Source organism: Pelobates fuscus, chromosome 11, assembly GCF_036172605.1.
Source record: "Pelobates fuscus isolate aPelFus1 chromosome 11, aPelFus1.pri, whole genome shotgun sequence".
Taxonomy (NCBI): domain Eukaryota; kingdom Metazoa; phylum Chordata; class Amphibia; order Anura; family Pelobatidae; genus Pelobates; species Pelobates fuscus.
In genome coordinates, this window is record NC_086327.1 from 99,870,804 (window position 1) to 99,889,429 (window position 18,626).

An 18,626-nucleotide genomic window follows, 5' to 3' on the forward strand; every position below is an offset into this window, starting at 1 on the left:
AAGTAGCCTTTAAACTAATGTGATTGGCTCCTGTCACTTCCACACCCCCAAAAGGTAAGTGTATGGGGTGATTGGCATGACAGGAGCCAATGGGAGCCTTTTTGCAATTTAGGCTCCCACTGTCTCTTTAAGAGCGCGCCCGAGACTCGCGGTGCGCTCTTAGATTCAGGCGGGACATGTGACCGCATCTCGCGGTCACTGCCCGCCTTCCTGTCTGAAGCGTCGGATGAACCGCGCGCGGCTCGTGCAGCCGCAGGACCGCGCGCGGCTTGAAGAGAGGACCGCGGCCGGCCCCTGGGAAAGGTGAGTAACGCTACACTATGCCACCCAAACAGTTTTAAAGCCCTGCTTTTGTATGGCTAAATAGCATGTCCTAACATCTGGATAAGATTAAACAAAAAAGAAAATGAGCAGTTAGGGAATGTTATCTTCACTTTGATAATATACCCCAGGGCTTGACAAATTCCAGTGCTGGTGACGCCACGGCTGGCCCCACCTACATGGCTGAGATCAATCTTGACAATCTCAGCCAATCCAATGCTTCCCCATAGAAAAACATTGGGAGACGATTGCGCATGCGCCATGCTGCGCAATCAACTCCTCTTAATAGAGATACATTGAATCAATGCATCCCTATGGGGAGCATTAACGTAGCTTTAACCCAGGAAGCACTTCTAAAGGCCATCTGATTGATTACTACTAGAGGTGTTACCAGACAGCAATGTAAACCCTGCCTTTAGTCTGGAAAGTCAGTGTTTAGATTGAAAGGCATGCAGGGACAGTATATAGACTTCAGAACAACTACATTAGGCTGTAGTGGTTCTGGTGACTCTAGTGTCCCTTTAAGAATTGTATTTTTGACATTGAAAAATCTGGCTCCTAACTTTTTGTGCTGGCTCCTAGATTTCAAGCAAATTTGTTGAGCCTTGATAAACCCCTATTTATATTGTGTGCTTAGGCTATTAATTATGACAACTCTTTGAACGCACTGAAAAAGTCTGCCATTTTAGGGATCAATCCAAATAAAATGTTCTTTATTATTTGCTCTATTCTTGTTTTTATACACTGTTTAACAGACTAAGCATACAATATATAAGTTGGCAATCGTGTGGGTAACAGCATGTGTGCACCTTTGATTTCTGAGTTGTCACAGTTCTCTTCTTTCCTGAGATGGCAGGTCAGGTACAGAACAGACTCTTAAGGCTGAATGCAGCGATCCCAGAGTCCTGCAGACAGGGTATTGACAGCTTAGTAATTTATATTTGTTCATGTTTGCAGGGTTTTATTTGCGAGCAGTGTCTCTGTATTTGAATGGACTTGGTATGTGTGAATGTAGGTGTAATGGCCACCCCGTTGGTGAATGGGGGAGGGGAGGTTCCGCCGCCAGAGATGTCCTTTCCCCCTAGAGTGAAGAGCGCTGAAGTATCCCAAAGCATCAATCCAAGCAGGTATAGCTTATATAGCAGGTCCCTACAAACACGAGGCAAGGCTCTATGTTGAAGGTAAAGCTGGTACTGAATTTAATGGTGCCACACTTGGCCTTATATGACAATCCGCATGCAAGGGGGACTCCCACATGGACCTTGTGGGGAATGGAGCTACAATATTCACAGACCAATAAGAACAGTATTCCAATGCATGACACTCCCACTCATTGCATACAACCCCTCCCCTCTGTCAGGGAGATCATTGAGTCAGATACTGTATTAACTCAATTATCTCCAGGCAGAAAAAAAACACATTTTTAGAACCTCAAAAGCATCCCAAAACACATAGTATCCCCACAAGTGACCAACATATCCAAAAATCACCCAGTTCAGTTTAGGGATTCAGGAATTCTATGGAAGTCACATTTTGACCGATAGCACGCATGGTCCCATGCCCAAAACAGTCCCAGAGAATCAGGCTGTGCGGTCGGTCTATTTCAAGAGTTCCAAAATCTTACGAAATAGATGAATAAACTGTTCGGGTGTATGTTCACCCAGTGTCTATTATTTGCTTTTACCGAATGCCACTTTCCTCAGATGAATGGTGTCGAACGTAGGGATGAGTGGAAGTCTCAGCGATGTTCGTGCCGCTGAGTGTCCAATTATAGTTCCATGCACTCGATGACCAAACCCCGCTGGATGGTTGGACAAAACAAGAGGACCGCCGCCACGTGTTCGGCCAATACGAACAGCGGCCACCCAGCCGACCACTTAGAGCGTTCAAGTGGGTTAACAAGGGGCACACGACAGTTCTGGGAGGTCTAGGTATTTGGTACCTAGTTCAGCATACGAACCAGATGGGGCAATCAGTTCGGTTAAGTTTGTATACCGATCAGTCAGTAGAAAATAATTAATGGGACAGGGGGATCTGTCACAATAGGTGTGTGTAGTATTGGCATTTGAATGCAATTTATGTTTTATGATATTCTGGCATTTGAATGCATGGGTGCATTTGTGTGTAGTGTTGGCATTTAAATGTAGGGTTGTGTTTCTGCGTGATGTTGTCCTTTGATTGCAGTTGAATATTTCTATGTAGTGTTGATGCATAGAATGCAGGAGTGTTTTTGCATGTAGTGTTGGTGTTGAACATATGCACTGCCACACAAACATATACAATACAGACACACATGTACACTCACAAATAGAAGTTATAATTTCATATTTTTAGCCACCCTTCTCTTTCTACACCTTTTGAGTGCAGGAGGGTGGGTTCCCCGGGGTCCAGTTGATCTGCCTGCTGGACGTCTGGGGCTAGAGGAAAGTCTCCTTCCTTTCCAATCTATCTCCCCTGCGTGCCTCTCACTGTAAGCTGTGAGTTAGTAACCTGAACTCCCAGCACTGCTGGTCTGACTGGAGCCCTGTTAAAGGGCTGTGGCACATGAACAGGACCATGATCAGAGATGCCCAATCAAGTGGCCCCAAGTATGAGACACCCACCTGATGGACTCCCTGAAGCTTGCAAGCCCTAGTGCAGGCTGCTCCAGCTGCACTGGTGGCAATTCCACCACTGGCCTTAAATTAGTTATTAAAATTATTTCTAGAAAAAAAAAATCATATATATTTTATGTTTTAATAAAAATCACTTCATATATGATTGTGTTAAATAGTTTGGTGTATTATATACTTATCTATTTTCTTTATGTGCCATTCAGAGTTGGGTATTATAAACCCTTACAGAAGATTAGGGGAAAACATTGAGTGTAGTAGATACAAAACTCGTTCATTCTTCTGATAACCTGAAGAATGGCCTAATAATCATCAATTTCTCAGAGTTCAGAATTTGAAAAAGGACATTCAATGGTTATACAATTCTCAAACAATCCAAAAACTGTTAGACAAATTATGCACTAATGTGTCTAATAGACTTTTTTTGTCAATGTTTGTGATTTCCAAGCAACAATCCCAAGTGAAGGCTGTAGGAAAAAAACATATCATTGTGTAAGATGTTTTAAGGAGGGTCTTCTGGAATCTTCCATAGATCTGATCGGCATTCTAGAGCACAGTGGCGTTGCTCCTGGTGCTGAATTATTCAAAGATTCTGCTACAGCAAACAAATGATTCTTGATTTATGCAGTCAGAATCCATTGTGTACACTGCTTTCCGGATGGCACAGAGCACTAAGGCTTTGAAAATTGGGCTGTACAATGGATACATGGAATTCCATAGTAGACCTGGTCACACACATACACGTGTTGATGGCAATCGTACTTTAATATTAAATTAAACACAATAACGTAACAAAAAGCAAAATATAAACTAATCCTAACACGAACTAAAACATTTCAACACACTAGAATAATTTGGTTTAATGATTCAAAAATATTTTAGATTTTAGAGCTATGGGAAAAGGTCACAATTCATGGTTGGGAGCATCTCTTACTCCTAAGCAGTTTTTAAAATGTTGCTACATGCAGGTGCACATTGAAACAGCAACAAATACAAAGTGAATCTGCACGAAGCAACATTGTATTTACCTTGAACTGTATAAACATTAAAAGTAAGGCTCATGGGAAAACATGTTTGGCATTTTTGTTTTCTAAAGTAAAGCAATGTTTTTTTTTTATATCAGAAAGGTAATGTAGCATACTGAAAATAGAATTTTGCCATTAAAATAAAATTTAAATAATACAATATAGCAACTTGAGCTGAATAATTTACGTCACATGAAACAATGCACTCTTTTTTTCCTTTCAAATATTTTAATTGTATCATTTCAAAATATTACTAAAATGATCTACCATTTTTTTTTGGCATTTAAGTGACAGTTTAAGAATGACTAGTTATGCATTTAGATTAAAAATGTTAAAAACAAAAACATTCCAGAAATACAATGTATGACTGCTGGTTGGAAATTTGGATCATAGATGTAGTAAGAAGGATATAAACATACACTGAATTATAGGAAAAAAAAAAAAAAAAAAGAAAATAAGGACATCACAACACCAAACCAGAAAGACAAAACAAGACAAAACAAACCTATGTCCCTTTGCAATCAGAAGTCTCAGAGCCTGTTTTAAGTGATGAGTTACAAAGATTTTTTAAAATCTAAATCACCAACCAACATTTCAAATTGGTCATTGGATTAAAACACTTCAGATTTTAGAACTAATATGCATTAAGCAAATGGTATGCAAACCATTGCTAAGAACTTTTTTTTCAACAGTTTTAAACAATAAAATTCTAGAATAAAAATAGCACAAAAACAAAACAAATTCCTCCCCCCCCCCCCCCCCCCCCCCCAAACAATCAGAAACAGACTTGGGATAAAAAAACATGAAAAAAAAAAATCTCTAGTTCTCTTCCACCAACTTTAACAGTTCTGCGATATTTGGGCCTGAACAAAGGCCTTACTGCATATCCATGGCCTGGAAGAATTCCTTGTGTCCAAAAAAGAGCTTTTGTCACATACAATGCTGTCTCTGCAATCTCTTCAGGATTGTTTATGTATATTTTCCACCAAAAGTCCTTTGATCATGGGATTTATGTCCTCCCTTTGAATGTGTTCATGCATGTATAGGACCCTGAAAACCTATGGATTTCTTCAAGTGCTGATTGAGGAAGGATGCTGTAGAGGAAAAAAAAAAAAAGAATAAAGTCCATTATTTTAGGCTACAACAAGAATGTGTGAAAATACAAGTACCGGAATTCTAAAAGCTTCCTTCAAAGTGTTTATTTAAGACAAGGATGCCAAGCTATTTTGCTACTGCCTATTCAACTTGAAAGGTTACCCTAAACAGGGAGTTTGACATAACTAGGATAACTGGATGAAATTTGTCACAACTCCTTACACACCGAGGCATCGAGTTTCAAGGTGTACGGCAAGATTCTCAATTATTATTATTTATAAAGCGCCAACCAATTCCACAGTGCTGTACAAGATTCTTACACCAGGTACAGATGCCACCAATGTGGTTAATGTAAATTTGATGATGCAAGAGGTGAGAAGGTGCAATTTAAAAATCTAAATATGTGGTCTATTTTCCGAAACACAAGTCAAGAGATATTACAAGTGAAAGAGGTTTGTTTAGCTCTAAACATATTTTTGGGTGGTTAATTGTTTGTGTGCCCAAAAAGCACCATTTCCAACAAACAGACAACAAACACAGCAGAAAATATTGCAGTCAAGATATTTACTTGTAATTGTTCTAATAATTTAATAAATGCGATTTATAATTCATAATAAAAAAAAGATTATTATATATAATATATAAGATAGATGTTACACTAGGACTTGATTTCGCTGCCTTTAAGACCTAAAAATATCCAGCTTTGATCTATTCCTAGGCAGTGACTCAAGTTATAAATATATTATCTAATAAAAATAATTTACAGCAAAAATGTGGGAGGCTTATGGCCTGTTTCTGTCTGCGTCCAAACTATAGAGTTTTATGAACAGATATGAGACAGACTTCAATTGGGACAGGAACCAAGCAGGGCTCTTGGGGAAGGAGAAAATAACTGTATCTGCATGATCGGAGAGGCAGTAAATTTGGTGACAACTTATCAATGTATACTTCATTGTAGCACGAGTTGAAATGGGGTGTAACTACTGCATAAAGTGGCTTAAAACATCGTATCTGGTGTTGTAAACTAACAAAAAATGCTAATAAAATTTAGAATCTGGTGAACAGCCTCTCACAACTATGAGTACATGTAAGCTTGTTTTACTACAGTAAAAGAACTGTTAATTGGATTCATTAGATGTAGACTACCTTCTCCGTTACTGAACTACTATTGTCATAAACATTTATGTAACTTTGCAATATTTTATGCCTATGATCAGCTTTAACACTGAGACGGAGTGCCTCCTCTAGGCTGAAAGGTCCTTTGAACATGGCACGTATTGTACATCCTACCTGGCTGGTTAATACATTTTGTTTGTGTATGCACTATAAAGTACCGCAGAATATATTTGTGCTATACAAATAATTATGTAAAGTAAATCTGAGTTCCTCGCTGCCCTATATATAAATCTACATGGTGTTGGGCAATAAATGAATTCTGAGTTGACACCCAATTGCTAATTAGATACATTTTATTGAGGAATTACCTTTTCAAGATCACCAGAACATGCATAGTCCATGGGAGTAGCAGCAAAGCTTTATTCTTCTGAACAGCCTCAACAGTCTTCTTTGCAACAGTCTCTGGCTTTAAAGGTGGGAAGAGGTTGGGGAACCTAGAAATTGAAAATATTGTGTATTATGCACTTTGTTTATTTTGTTGTGATTTTGTTTAATGTAAAACAAGCAACAAAACAAAACATCACATAAAGCAGGTGTGTTCTGGCACCATATTTGACCTTGTGTTCTAGGTCAGGGGTAGGCAACCGTCGGCTCTCCAGATGTTGTGGACTATCTCCCATTTGGCTCCTGCGGCCATTATGCCTGTTTTAGGGCAATACATTGGGCTTTTCTATGAAAAGATTACCAATGTTTATGGTTTTGTTATGTCAATGTTTCCATTCTAGAGGAACTTTTACTTTCTTTCATTCTCATTGGCAAAGCCATGTTTGCCTTCAGGGCATCCAAAAAAAACACCATCAATGCCTTTCTATATTCACTGGTGCAGCACTAGGGTGTGACATGATGTAGGTGCATAAGCACTACATGGATGAGCACAAAAATACCAGATGGCATGGGAAAAGGACAGGCCAGCCCAAACAACAGTGGGTGTCAGCCTGGTGTGTCACGCTGGACACTATCACTCAGGCGCTTACTCGGAAAACATCTCGTGTCTGTAGAAGCATGGGAGCCAGAGAACAAACCCAGACAGAAATATTAAATCAGGACTGTCAGGAGGTATGTAATTGCCCTACAGAAATACAACTTTGAGAACGTGTATGTTTACACTAGTCATCACTATTTGCCCTCCCCCCCAAAAAAGGCTTATGGTCAGGCGTGCACAAAAGCTATGACTGTGTGTCTCTATATGCAACTGTTGTACATTCCAAAGCAACTAAAATAGGCTGTTGCAATCAACCTTGCTACATTCAAGTGATACTAAGTTGTTCTTAATGAAAACTATGCGAGACATAGAAGAAGGATTTAGATAGACTGGAGGACTGGGCACTCAAATGGCAGATGAAATTTAATGTTGAAAAATGCAAAGTTATGCACTTCGGCGTAAAGAATACACAAGCAACGTATACCCTTAATGGAAGCGAATTAGGGATAACAACACACGAAAAGGACTTGGGAATTGTTATAGACAACAAACTATGCAACAATGTGCAATGTCAATCAGCAGTGGCCAAGGCCAGTAAGGTATTGTCATGCATGAAAAAGGGCATTCATTCTCGGGACGAGAATATCATTTTGCCTCTCTATAAATCACTGGTAAGACCACATATTGAATATGCTGTGCAATTTTGGGCACCTGTTCTAAAGAAGGATACCATGGCACTAGAAAAAGTGCAGAGGCGGGCTACAAAATTAATAAAAGGAATGGAACATATCAGCTATGAAGAAAGGTTAACAAATTTAAACCTATTTAGTTTAGAAAAACGTCGCCTGAGAGGGGATATGATAACATTATACAAATATATTCGGGGCCAATACAAACCATTGTGTGGAAATCTATTCACAAACCGGACTTTACATAGGACACGAGGCCATGCGTTTAGACTGGAAGAAAGAAGATTTCGTCTAAGGCAAAGGAAAGGTTTTTTTACTGTAAGAACAATCAGGATGTGGAATTCTCTGCCTGAAGAAGTGGTTTTATCAGAGTCCATACAGATGTTCAAACAGCTACTAGATGCATACTTGCAAAGACAGAATATTCAAGGATATAATCTTTCAATGTAGGGTAATAACTGCTTGATTCAAGGATAAATATGACTGCCATTCTGGGGTCAAGAAGGAATTTTTTGTCCTAGCTTGTTGCAAAATTGTGCTTCAAACTGGGTTTTTTTTTTTTTTTTGCCTTTTGGATCAACAGCAAAAAACAGGTGTGAGGAAGGCTGAACTTGATGGACGCAAGTCTCTTGTCAGCTATCTAACTATGTAACTATGTAACATACAAATCTTATTTGAACAACTTAAATGGCATTGACCAATTAAGGTATGCAAACAGAGACAACATTGCCTTTGTGCCATGCATTACAGTTTGATCTTTTTAGTACAAGGTTATGATTTGCCAACTGGACAATGATACAAAAAACAGTATTGATAAGCACTGCAGACTCAGGGCAGCTGTTAGCTCTGATCAGCCATTTCATTTAAAAAATTTTTATTTTTTTTTATTTTGTATAATTTATTTTATCTTTTACTGACCTGACTCTCATTCCTTGAAACATCTCTGTGTTGGTGTGAAATGGCAGAACTGTTGTAGCATTAACACCTGGGCAATCCAAGAGCCCTAAAGTCAGGCTTTCCATAAAGGCAAATGAAGATGCTTTGGAAGTGCAATAATCAATGGCTCCAGGAATGGCTGATAAGGCGAGAACAGAGTTTATGCAAACAATATGTCCATTCTGAAGTTCCAACATGCGTGGCAGGAAGGCCTTTGTAGTCTGAAAACAGAACAAAATGATGTTTGAGTGCTAAATATTTTAGCAGCAGACTGGCCACAGGGGCCCCTTCATCTTAAAGCTGGGTAAACAGACCAGTAATAAAACTTCATTACTTTACTACCAATAAATATTCATCTATCAGTACAGACTCCTACAAGGTTATTCACTATACGCAGAATAGTCAGATTTCACCAGAGAATTTCAAATTAAAAAGACCAAGTAGCCTAGTTGGAAACATAGCTATCTTCGATAATATTTCCATTCTGGTTATTTATTTATTTAATATTTGAAACTAGCTTCCGAATAAACTACAATTCACAGCACTAATAACACAATCGATATGTGTACTTCCTTCCCAAAAATCCCAAAAACCCAAATCATGACAGCCTGACTACTAGTATGCAAGTCTGCAACTAAGAGAAGGACAATGTGCCTGAAATGTAGATGCAAGTGTGTTTAAATGACAAAATATGTACAGTGTATATATAATTAATTTTTAATTATTTTTGTATTTAATTACATTCTCAGCAAGCCACTATGGAGCAGACATCTATTTCTGCACTGTTTACCCCAAATAAGTGAACACAAAAATAATGAAGATGAGTAATATACAACAGAGAACTTGTTTTATTTAAGTGACTCACAGAAGGCATATATAAGAAATTAAAAAAGGAACTACACATCTACGTTGAGGAAAAATAAGTGCAGTTATGCTTACCCAGAACTGTCCCAGTGTATTTATATGTTGAGATTTTAGTAGTGCATCATCATCGCTGTCTATCAAGCTCTTTCCATGTACCACCGCTGCGTTGTTTACCAAAATGGTAACATCACCGACCTATCAAACAGAATTACCATTAAGACCAGCACACAAAACAGCATTGGTTAATTTAATCAGCATTAAATGGATTATTTCGCAACAATCCATGTTGACACAACAACAACTTTCAACCAATAAGTAATCTTGCAGACATACATGTATACATTCAGAGATAATTTATATCGGAGTTCCACTAAGCCAACAGTAGTAAGTCAGGCTTTACATGAACACTATAAACACCGAAAATACATTAGCTTGCTAAAGTGCTTTATGTGTGTGCTCTTCCCCCCACCCCTCTCCCCCATTTTACCAAGTGGGGACATTTCAATATAAAATTTGCAAATTAATAAATTAAACGTGTTCTACTCCCTGGCTATCAGGCAGCCGGCCCTGTTACTTACTGGTTTGTTTAGCTCAGTGGAGATAAACTCAAGAAGCAGCAATTGCTTAGAGCACCTGCCTTACAAAGACTTATTATCGAGCTACATTGGGAAGTCTGTGATGGGACAGGGGGTTAAAAGTGGAGAGCTCTGACAAATCTACCTGCCTCTAACCCATCATTCTTCCCAGCACTAGCAGAAGGTAAAAAAATAGACCAACTACTCACTTTCACACAAGTCAGCAGTCATGCATTCTAAGACAGTTGAAGTTCAGAACACTGCATCAACTTTGGATACGTTATTTTTCATTTCCATTATCAGCTACACTTAGAACTTAAGGAGCTCTGTCTCGTGTTGGGGTGTTTTTTTTTATTATCCATTATAATATTAATAATAATTAATTGTTCATTGTCCTATGAAGGAAAAGAAGGCCACATTCCAAGCATACTGGATACCACGAAAAATTCTACAAGTCTATAGTTTGATAGGGTTTACCCGGTTGTAGGCAAACTGCAATTCTTAATCTATCAACTACAAATGCCACACATACATTGACCAGAAGAATGTAGTAATAGTTGTAGTTAAAACACTTGGAAGAACTGCAGATTGTCCACAACCATTGAATAAAATATAAAAATTTCTACACACGTCTAACCTTTTCTCGAACGGCTTTGGCTTGCTCGTAGACTTCTTCTCTATTACCAACATCACAGATAAAATAATGGCATTCAGTTCCAGACTGCTTTATTTCTGCTGCAGTTTCCTTCAGACACTTCTCCGTGCGGCCCCACAAAATAATCTGAAACAACATTATATAAGGTTAAGGAAATTATATAAACAAACATTTTCTGGAACCACATTCTGAGGTTAATAGAAGTGGAGGGGTGCCCATACATTTACAGTTTTTTTGGGTTATCCCATCCAATTTATTAACTGTGCAGTTCCAGTTGGTGTGGTGGATCAAACATGGCACCGATCTCTTCTGTGCATCGCTGTATTAGACAAAAATGGAGTAATTTTCCAATGACCGCAATGGTAGCATGAGAGAATGCATGGAGAGATCTGAACCATATCGGGATGCACGCACAAAGAATATTCAGTACATTAAAAAAATGCAAACTGTATCGTTTCAGAAAAGCAGACCCACTAGCACAAAACCCTAAAGTTTTTCCTAGCAAACCGATCGTTTGTCAAGGCTAACTATAGGATCACCTTTTTCTTTTTTATTATTATTATTGCCATTTATATAGCGCCAACAGATTCCATAGCACTTTACAATATTATGAGAGAGGGGATTTAATCATAAATAGGACAATTTCAAGAAAACTTACAGATACAATAGGTTGAAGAGGACCCTGCTCAAACGAGCTTATAGTCTATATTGTTTTAAATAACACTAGTGTGCACAACTTTGTATTAATTGTGTGCCATCGCATGGTTACATTTAAAATATAATGTACAACTCTGGGTCACATTTAATGCTACGAAAAGTCTAGAAGGTGAAAAGTTTGAGGTTTACAGTGTGAAGGGGCCCAGGTAGGTTATACTTATTTATTAGTGAAGATAAGTTTATAGGGGCAGTGTTATGAAGTGATTTGTAAGGAATGTAAAACACACACACACACACCTTTAAAGAACGAAAAACCCAAACCCTGAAATCTATCTAATCTGCAATTTGTTATGGTGCTTTGTATTCTGTCACAGCCATAAGGAAAAGAAAAAAAAAAAAGTCAGTTATTGTTGACACCAGTAATGTTGGCAATAAAAAATAAAAACCAATTTAACACACAATCAGGTGTTCACAGAAAGGATAAATCCACCCCGGAAGTTCAAGGACTGGTCACTAACAGGAAGCGTTCATTACTGCAGCTATGCCTATTGTATGTGCAGTAAGTGTCAAGTAGTTTCCTGAATAGTACTTGCCACCTTCAAAGCGGAGGGACAGCAATAAAAAGGAGTGCTATTCATTTTATGTATTCATCCCAGTAAATAACACTACAAACAGTGTTTGCTTGATAAATTACATGCCTAAATATATATATATATATAAAAAAATAAAATAAAAATCAACTTTTTAGGATTACAAACTTGTATTTCTAATGCTATAGTGTCCAAGTCCCGAACATAGTAGGTCCCCTTATCTGTAAAAAACAACTTTTTATACATAACTTTTTCTAAGTGTCCTTCTTCCGTAACATTGTGGTGATTGTGGGACCTAATGCGCATGTGCACTGAATCAACGTTTCTTATGTGGAATCTGAAGATGTCTTCATGTAAAGCGTGAGGTCATCCAACTTCATTTTAAAAAAAACTCTGTTGGGGACCAGAAAGCACATTGAGGCTTTCTGGAACAGACACAAATGAGGAGCATTGGATTGGCCTCCTCCATGATGTTGCAGAAGGTGGAGAGGTGAACAGCGCCAAGCGTTCCTTGGCGCCACTGGAAAAAAGGAAGTCCCTCGGACTATTGCAGTGGGCTAATTCTCCCACCCATGTAGCTGGCAATACCCTCAACCTTATTTTCTCTTATTCATGTACAGTATCTAATATCTGCAACACTCCATTTCCTCTCTCTGATCACCACCTCCTATCGTTTGCTCTCAATTACCCCCTCACCCAACAACCTCAGCCTAACCCCCCTCAACTCAGGAGGAACCTTAACTCTATTGACCTACAGCAGCTGTCAGCTGACATTGATTCACAACTGCTATCCATCTCTTCCCTCTCCTGTCCCTCACTGGCCATCTCCACATATAACACTACCCTCACATCTGCCTTGAACGCTGCAGCCCCGCTCCAAACATGCACCTCGAGGAGGACACGACCCCAACCTTGGCATACTAAATCAACACACTACCTGCAGAGTTGCTCCCGTTGTGCTGAACGCTCCTGGAGGAAGTCCCGCACCCAGGCAGACTTTCTCCATTATAGATTCATGTTGCATTCATACAGCGCAGCCCTTGCCAAACAGTCATACTTTTCCCCTCTCATTAGTTCATGCTCCCGCAATCCCAGACGTCTCTTTGACACCTTTAATTCCCTTCTTTGCCCTGCTGTGGCCACCCCCCAAACTAACCTTACAGCTGATAGCTTTGCATGCTACTTTACCAACAAGATTGAACAGCTAAGGAAACAATTCTCCCCTCTTTGCCGTTCTCTTTCTCAACCACACGTAAATCATGCTTTCCCTACCCTTCAGACTTTCTCTTCGGCTACTGAACAAGAGGTGGCCCATCTCACCTCATCAGATCTCTCTCCCCTTGTCTTTTGCCTACCCTAACACACATCTTTAACTGCTCTCTCTCTTCAGGCACTGTTCCTGCTGACCTTAAACATGCCACTGTAGTACCCATCCTCCCCCTCTAACTATCGTCCCATATCCCTGCTCCCTTTCTCAAAGCTTTTGGAAAGACTTGTCTTTACCCGTGTGTCTCGCTTCCTCAATTCCAACTCTCTCCTTGACCCTCTTCAATCTGGCTTCCGCCCTCTCCACTCTACTGAGACTGCTCTTATCAAAGTTACTAAGGACCTAATCTCCACTAAATCCAAATGTCACTACTCCATATGAATTCTCCTTGACCTCTCTGCTGCCTTTGACACCGTTGATCATGCTCTCCTTCTTCAAACTCTTCAATCCCTCGGTCTCGGTGACTCTGTCCTCTCTTGGTTTTCCTCCTATCTCTCCCAACGCTCATTCAGTGTCTCCTTTTTCAAAGATACCTCCTCCCCTCGTCCTGTCTTGGTTGGAGTTCCCCAAGGCTCTGTCCTTGGTCCCCTTCTATTTTCATTTTATACTGCCTCTCTTGGCAAACGTATTGCCTCTTTTGCATTCCGCTACCACCTGTACGCGGATGACACTCTGATATACTTCTCCTCCCTGGATCTCTCCCCTACCATCCTGCAACGTGTCACTGCTTGCCTTTCTTCCATCTCTGACTGGATGTCCTCACGCTTTCTGAAACTAAATCTCTCTAAAACTGAGCTCCTTGTCTTTCCTCCTCATACTGACCCTTCTCTCTCGCTCTCCCTTCAAGTCAGTGATATCCACATAAGTCCATCCCTGCAAGCGCGCTGTCTTGGCGTCATACTTGACTCTGGTCTCACCTTCGAGTCTCACATCCAGTTTGTTGCCAAATCCTGTAGGTTCCAACTCAAAAACATAGCCCGCATCCGCCCCTTTCTTACACAAGATGCTACCAGCTTGTCCATGCTCTAGTAATTTACCGCATGGATTACTGTAACCCTCTCCCCAAAAGCCGTATTGCCCCGCAACAGTCTGTAATGAATGCTGCAGCTAGACTGATTTTCCTCTCTAGTCGGTCATCTCACACCTCACCCCTCTGCCAGTTCTCACATTGGCTCCCTGTATCCTATAGGAGTCAATTCAAAGTGCTAACCCATACATTTAAAGCACTGAACAATTCTAGCCCCTCTTATATCTCTTCACTGATCCATAGGTATGCCTCTCCTCGTTCCCTCCGCTCTGCCCGTGACCACCTCCTGACCGCTGCTCGCACCCGTACGGCCAACTCGCGCTTGCAGGACCTTTAGTGGGCGGCTCTTTTCCCATGTATTAGCCTGCCTACCGCCATCAGACTCTACCCTAGTCTTCAATCATTTAAGAAGGGCCTTAAAACCCATCTCTTCAGGAAAGCTTATGGCCTCAGAGTAACCTCTACCTTACATACCTGTCTCTTGCTCTCTCCTATAGGACAGTGCTTTACTCTCTCCTCCAGCACTGCTTCACTCCCACCCTATTTGATATTTCCTGTCCTAACATGTCTTATACCCCACCTCCTATAGACTGTAAGCTCGTTTGAGCAGGGTCCTCTTCAACCTATTGTTCCTGTAAGTTTTCTTGTAATTGTCCTATTTATTGTTACATCCCCCATCTCATAATATTGTAAAGCGTTACGGAATCTGTTGGCGCTATATAAATGGCAATAATAATAATAATAATTTATATTTTGCATTTTATATTGCAACTGGAGATGGGGCGTGAGGGGAGGGGAGTGGAATCCTATATCTAACTAGGGACAGGGGCAAGTACAGCTTTAGGAATACAGGTCTGTGTCCACAGTGCCATGGTGCTCCTTGTAATTTCTAATACGCTAATTTACAGGCAATTGTCTTGAGTTGTGCTCACAATGTGGTATCAACAAGTTTACAATCCATGTTAAAATAAATGCACAAGGAACAACCCAGATGTACAGACCAGAGATTTTAACCACTTTTGGTTCAGGAGGGCATCCGTGAAGAAAACAAAAACCCCAGAGAATTGCTGCAAACAAGGGATATATAAGCGGATATTTTAATACATTTTCCACTACAGAGTGTCCATTTTAAACAAATCCATATGCATAGAGGTCATAAAGGTTTATGTGCCCACCATGAGGCCATCCTGCGATCTGATATTAGGTTATCCCAAGTAGAACATGAAGGTCACCGTGTATTTTTAATAACTCACATATGTTTTTAAATCATAGGGCACAAGTTCAGATCATTTACAACGCTAGGATTAAAAAGAAGACAAAAAAAAATAAAAAATAATAAAAATCTGTCAGCAACAGATTTCTAGATCTTTTAAAAACTTACAACTCAACGATCACCTACAGAACAAACTACACTCCTACATCTAGCACCAATGGATCTTGTTAATAGGGGCCAAGCATTGATGCTTATACAAAAATATAAAAGTCTCAGCCAAAACGTAATATAAACAGAAGTTCATTTTCAATTAATTTAAAAAAAAAAGAAGTGAAGCTGAAGAGAAATCTTCACAAACCTGGACAAAATCCAGGCATCATTCTCTTTGATTACATCCCTTGTGCATAAGACACACTCTTATTTTAAATAATTACTGACCAGAAAATTATTGAGGACAGCAGCCTGCTGATGCGGTAAATCCCTTCAGAGTCAGGACTGCCCTGATTTTACCTCTCAGTGACCCCGGGAAAAGCAGTGCCAGTGCTGCTAACAGGTGAAGTGTAGCAATGGACATGTTCACCGACACCAAGTTTCGTAGATATAAATTTAAAAGCTATTCTAATAGAAAATAAAAATATATTTAAAAAAAAAATTTATTCAGCTACGTAATATATAGATTAGCTGGATGTTGGGCAAAGGTTACATCCCCAGGACGTACTTGAAAACCAGAGTAATCTGAATGTACCTTTCCTGGTTAAATACTTTGTTATTATTATTATTATTACTATTATATTGGACCATCTTTTAAAAAAAATAAGTAGTGAGTGATTGAAAAACATTTTTACAAAGCACATCTCACAAGCACAAAACTGAATGGATTCCAGGGCAGTAAACAATCCATAGTATTTACATTTTAAAAACAAAGGGAAATAATTATATGGAAGTCAAAATACCTTGTTTTAAGAGTATCAAAGGGCCGGAGGCAATAAAGTACGGTAATCTCTAAACACCAGCTCATTACTTTAACCAATCACTCCCACCAAGTTTGCATTTCGACTTGCAGGTTTGTTTTTTTTTTACTAAAATGGGACTTAAGCAGAGAATTTCACATTTTAGGACAAAACAGTGGAATTGGAAATATAACAGATACATTTCAGATCAGCTATTTTGGTCACACAAAAAAAACAAATAAACATTTTTTTTTTACAAAAAACGTCCCTGGGTACTTCTGGGAGAATAGATTTTCATAGAAAGGAAAGAAAGAAAGCCTTTGATGAACTATAAAGTTCAAAGCATTCAATTGTCCCTTTAGGTGACAAAACATATATTAAAAGGTCACATCCGTTACTTTATTTAAAAAAAGAAAGCAACTTTATATCAGCAGTGCCACAATCACAGCAATAAACTGTACATGAAAGAAGAATCAATTAAGGGCGCATCGGAAAAGATTCTGCAGGTACTGCAAGGATTTTTTTTATATGGTTTTCCTGCTTCTAGTGCAGGTCATACGGACAGAAACTAGAGACATTCCTGGAAAAAAAAAAAAAAAAGAAAAAAAGAAATTGAGGAATAAAACTCCACCATTTCCATCAGATGTTCTCAGACAGACTACCTGAGTGGTGCAGGGCTGTTTTGCCACTCATGCACTCTGAATTCCCAATTCTTTCCTATGGGAAATCATTGAATTGGCTGATATCATCAAAACTGATGATTGCAGCGAAAGAGGTGAAGCTTCCCCTAAGAGACCAGCACTGCTAGGGAGAAAAGTTAGAAGGAACACTATAGTGTCAGGAATACAAACGTATTCCTGATACTATACTGCCTGTGTTCCTGGTTTAGGTCCCTGGACAAATTTTAGAAACCCTTTTTTACCACACTGGTCAATTTTGACGAACTCAGCCAATCTAATGCTTTTTCCATAGGAAACCACTGAGAAGCTATTGCACATGCGCTACAAAACGCTGCACCAATCGGCATCTCTATGGGGAGTGTTCAGTGCCTGCATTCAGAGTGTGGAGATGCTGAACAGGGATACTTCACCATGTGCAGCACCTCTAGTGGCTGTCTGAGTGATTGCCACACTAGCCACCAGTGTAAACACTGGGTTTACATTTAAAAACCTGCAGGGACAAGCTATAGACACCAGAGCCACTACATTAAGCTGTAGTTGTTCTTGTGACTACAGTGTCATTTTAAGTAAAATCACCTAAACGGTGACTAGGACATTTGTATTCCTAACACCATAGAGTTCCTTTAGCAAAGGAACCTATACCAGAAATCCAATACATTATTATTTATAAAATATTTTACCAGGAAAGATACATTGAGATTTCTCTCGTTTTCAAGTATGTCCTGGGTCCACAAATCATTGCATTGTTACAATTAGGGTACAATAAAATACAAAAACAATATTAATATACAATATATACAAAATTTAACATAGAACAGGTAGGAAATATATAATCAACCATGACATAGCTATAATCTAACACACAAAGAAAAGTTCACATGAGATACAAAAAAAACAACACATTTTTAAAATTCAAATCTGACTGCTGTGAAATGCCTTGAGCACAATTCACGCATGTTTCAGCATTTAAATGAAGACTATTCAGTTGCTCACGAGATAAATAGAATTACCAAATCATTTAACTGCTAATCCAGCAGGTCTCAGAGCCCCCCCACTTCTTAGCATACAGAAACTGTATTGTAATGTCAACATACAGACCCATTAACAAGTACAAATACAAACAATGGAGATTAACTGCATAGAAGCAATACCTCCATTCTTCAGTCAAATTATTAAAACAAGGGGGGCGTGCCTTGTTTGCAAAGAAGGGTCATCTAGAAGTCAACTTGTGCAATCCTATTAACACGGGTAAGGGTCAATTAGAGGGCAGCCTTTCACCAGCATCAAAATGGCTCAAACTAGTCAAAATTAACGGAATCTTCAAAAAAAACAAAAAAAAACCCATCACCTTTTACCCATGCATTGCAGACAA

The 18,626-nt window shown here is 39.3% G+C and overlaps 1 protein-coding gene across 1 annotated transcript in view; it reads right to left on the reverse strand.

Moving 5' to 3' along the window:
- Positions 1-4,719: 4,719 nt before the first annotated feature.
- DHRS3 (dehydrogenase/reductase 3) overlaps positions 4,720-18,626 on the reverse strand; it is a 29,598-nt gene continuing 15,691 nt past the window's right edge. The window contains exons 2-6 of the mRNA XM_063435966.1: positions 10,853-10,996; positions 9,716-9,835; positions 8,759-8,997; positions 6,538-6,663; positions 4,720-5,052 (exon numbers count right to left, since the gene is read on the reverse strand). Of these exons, the coding sequence (XP_063292036.1) occupies positions 4,968-5,052; positions 6,538-6,663; positions 8,759-8,997; positions 9,716-9,835; positions 10,853-10,996 (714 nt within the window). The 3' untranslated portion in view covers positions 4,720-4,967. The remainder of the gene's footprint in view (positions 5,053-6,537; positions 6,664-8,758; positions 8,998-9,715; positions 9,836-10,852; positions 10,997-18,626) is intronic.